Raw genomic sequence first — 3,808 nt, 5'->3', positions numbered from 1 at the left:
CAAATAAATTTCCCACTTGTTTTGGTAATCAGTTATCTTAGGCAATAGGGACCAAATTAGATGAAATGTGTCTTGGTTGGTGGTACCTTGATTTGGTAGATAACTTATTATAGATCTTGGTATTATACCTTTGGTAGGGGCCAAATAGTTTTTTCGGCAATAGGTGCCACTGAAATGCTTTCGTAGGAGATACCTTGTCATCTTATATGTTACTAGATTTTAGGACTATAATTGTCCATCAAATTTCTTCTCGCGGAAGAATCTCTTCATCTAGAGATATTCTAGAAGGTGTTAGTAAGCTAATTGAGAACTTGTTGGCTGTGAGTCTTGTTGGCTGATTTGGCATTTGCCTGCTAGTTGTTGGTTCTATTATAGAAGGTGTTAGTAAGTTAATTGAGAGCTTGTTGTTTACTTTTTGGGATCGGCTTCCACTATGAAAATATAACTGAATAAGAACCAAAAATATCACATGCTACTATTTTTCTTTCCTGTGAAGTGGATCGTTAATCCTTTGCTCATATTGCTTTAGGAAAATGGCGCCACCACCACCACCACCACCATGTCAACTATGCAAGTCAAGGTGCGCTAGTAGCCTTGCAACTGGCAAGCTGTTCGGCATCTAATTCCAGCTGAGTTTTCATCATGCGGCGGGAAGAAATTATATGCAATGTAACAACTATTTTATTTTTACTGTTGGCATCACTGCATTGTTTCATTTTGCTTTTTTTACACAGATTGTCCCATGCAATGTGAGGTTGAAATTCAACAAGCTAATAGGAGACACTTTGAGATTTGAGGCTCCTGGGGGCCGTACACTATGGAGGTCGAGAAAGGACGCAATATGTCGCAGATTGGAGGAGATGGATGGGCCCGTTTCCTCGCCCGCATGCGTCTTATTGGTGGTGAGTTGATCAGCTTCTCCTTCAGAGCAGAAAGACCCAAGCTGGCTTTCATTTATATCAACCTAGTGGAAGATGATGAAGATGACAAAGATGATGAAGATAATGATGACCCGCTCGATGAAGATGATGAGGACGCACTTCATGAAGCCATCGTAGCTCAAAGAATGAGGCTAAGCGAAGAGGAGGTGCGCAACCTATGGGACATAATTCCGCCACGTGATGACTTTGTCGGGGTGCCATTCATGACCCGCCTGACAAGTACCATGGTCGATCGGCATGATATGGTACGTTATACTTAGAAATGCAAATTACCGATGATATGCTTAGTGTAGAGTCCAATGATATGCTGTGTGGAATCTAGTCGATGATATTCTTTAGTGTAGAGTCCGATCACATGCTTATTAGTGTAGAATCCAAGGAACTATTAATAGTGTCGATAATCAATATAGACTTATTAGTAGAATTCATGCTTAGTACAAATGTGTAGTACTGTGTCTTTTGATAGTGTAGAAATCTATATATAATAGAAATATGTTTGCAAAAGTATGTACGAGGCTATTTATTAATTGATATGTTTTTCTTATTCAGAAATTGCCAAAGAGCCTATCTGTGAGTTGTGCTTTCGAGCCTGATGAAGAAGGCTCAATTGGACTATGCCTTACCGCAAGGGGCTCCATCACTACGTGTACTTACCGCATGGACACGGACGGTCGCACACACTTAAACTCGGTTGGGTGGAAGAGATTCCACGTTCGCAAGAATCTTCATGTTGGACACGCCATCCTAATTACTATCAGGAACACCCACCGCCCAGGCCTGCGGATGATGATCGTCGTCGATATCATCTAGAACTACATATGTGTGTGTGGCTATATCATCTAGAACTACATATGATGATCGTCGTCAATATCATCTAGAACTACATATGATGATCGTCGTCGATATCACCTTGTACTGCTCGAGGATGCATGTTGATTATATATGAAATTGTTATCTAGTACTCCCTCCGTTCCAAATTACCCATCGCGGTTTTAGTTCAAATTTGAACAAAAACCACGACGGGTAATTTGGAACGAAGGGAATACTACCCAATACCTGTAATACTTTATGAAATTGATATCTAGTAGTACCTAGTATCTAGAAATTACAGTTTATTGAAACTGAAATGTGGTAGGAAGCGGGGGGAAATGATGAAAGATATAGAAGTATCGTGGGGCTTGGAAAGCGCTACAGCTAACTAATAGTAGCGTGTTCTGGAAAAGCGCTGTTGTTATAGTCAGTATTAGTAGCGCGGGTACAGACCGTGCTACTACTAACAGTTAGCTGTAGCGCGATAGTAGTAGCGCAGCTGCCCGTGCTGCTAGTAGCCTTAAAACCCGTGCTACTACTAGGGTTTTCCCTAGTAGTGGAGATAAATGAGAATACATTTTACACGATCGCCCAAAATAAAAAAGGACCAACCAAAAAAGTGGTGTCCTCTGTGATGCAGCAACCAACAGGAAAAGGGACACATATTATAGTTACATAGTAGACATATGGAAACTTGACTACGGACATGATTTTAAGGTCCCTTTGTTTAAGTGCAAATGGGTCAATATGTCAGGAGGCGGGGTACAGGTAGACCCACAGTACGGAATGATAACAGTGGATCTGAACAATCTCGGGTACACAGACGAACCATTCGTCGTAGCCAATGATGTGGCACAGGTTTTCTATGTGAAGGACATGTCTACCAAACTGAGAAAAAGAAAAGACAAGGAAGCGAATACATCATACGATGAGGCAAAGAGCCACATAGTTCTTTCAGGAAAAATAGACATCGTGGGATTGGAGGGTAAGACAGACATGCCTAACGATTATGAAAAGTTTCATGAAATTCTTCCCTTCAAAGTCAAGGCTGACCAAAGCACCCTGTTAAGCAATGAAGAACATCCATGGTTACGGCGCAATAAGCAAACGAGACAAGCGAAGAAAAAGTGAAGACTTTCTCTCTACAACTATTTTGACGATGCCTTTGATCTGGAATATCATAGCAGTTACATGTGAAGAAATGAAATGCATTTTGTAACAGATGAGTTTCCGTATGAAACCCTGATACTTCGAAAGAGATTGTCCGTTTTGTACGTGAAGTGAATCCAGTTTTTGCCATAACCCTGTCAACTTTTTAGCACATGCTATGTGCGTGAAATGATGATACCATGCCAACTTTCAACCTTTTCAGAGTTCATTTCTAGTGCTTTTCAATTTCAGGGTCATTTAGCTAAAAAAATCAATAAATGCATGAAAAATAACAAATAAAGTCAGAAAGTGTTGAAAATTGATGATGTGGCTTTGAATGGTGCATTTTGAACACACAAAAGTATGCAGTTCAAATAAGTTCAGAAAATGAAATACCTTTGTATCAGATGAGTTTTCGTTCGAAACCCTGATACTTCGAAAGAGATTGCCAATTTTGTACACGAAGTGCATCCACTTTGCCGTAACCCTCTCAACTTTTTAGCACATGCTATTAGGGTGAAATGATGATATCATGCCAACTTTCAACCTCTTCAGAGTTCATTTGAAGTGCTTTTAAATTTGAGGGTCATATAGCTCAAAAAAATCAATAAATGCATGAAAAATAACAAATGAAGTCAGAAAGGGTTGAAAATTGATGATGTGGCTGTGAATGGTGCATTTTGTACACACAAAAAGTCTGGAGTTCAAATAACACTAGTAGAAAACGGATTTATTAACGGTTCGTAACGGCCTTTAGTGCCGGTTCTGCAACCGGCACTAAAGGGTGGAGACTAAAGGCCCCCCTTTAGTACCAGTTCGGCACGAACCGCCACTAAAGGCTCGCCACATGGCGTGAGATCGTGCCGTGGTATGTGGGACCTTTAGTACCGGTTGGTAACACCAACCGG

General features: G+C 40.6%; 1 protein-coding gene across 1 annotated transcript; it reads left to right on the top strand.

Annotated features, from left to right (window-relative positions):
* The first annotated feature begins 817 nt into the window (after window positions 1–817).
* LOC147988686 (uncharacterized) lies at window positions 818–1,751 on the top strand. The gene is made up of 2 exons (XM_087545434.1): window positions 818–1,186; window positions 1,491–1,751. The coding sequence occupies exons 1-2, from the start codon at window positions 818–820 to the stop codon at window positions 1,749–1,751; spliced, it is 630 nt and encodes a 209-aa protein (XP_087401560.1).
* The last annotated feature ends 2,057 nt before the right edge of the window (window positions 1,752–3,808 follow it).

This window comes from Triticum urartu, chromosome 1A (assembly GCF_056163025.1).
Source record: "Triticum urartu cultivar PI428250 chromosome 1A, HENAU_Tu73, whole genome shotgun sequence".
In the NCBI taxonomy this organism is placed as follows: domain Eukaryota; kingdom Viridiplantae; phylum Streptophyta; class Magnoliopsida; order Poales; family Poaceae; genus Triticum; species Triticum urartu.
The sequence above is the reverse complement of the archived record's forward strand: the minus strand, read 5'-3'. Positions and strand labels throughout refer to the sequence as shown.

Excerpts from the sequence above, each read along its gene's own strand:
- LOC147988686 (XM_087545434.1), top strand. The coding sequence starts at position 818 with ATGGAGGTCGAGAAAGGACGCAATATGTCGCAGATTGGAGGAGATGGA. Across the intron at positions 1,187-1,490 it reads TGGTCGATCGGCATGATATG|AAATTGCCAAAGAGCCTATC; the intron begins GTACGTTATACT and ends TTTCTTATTCAG.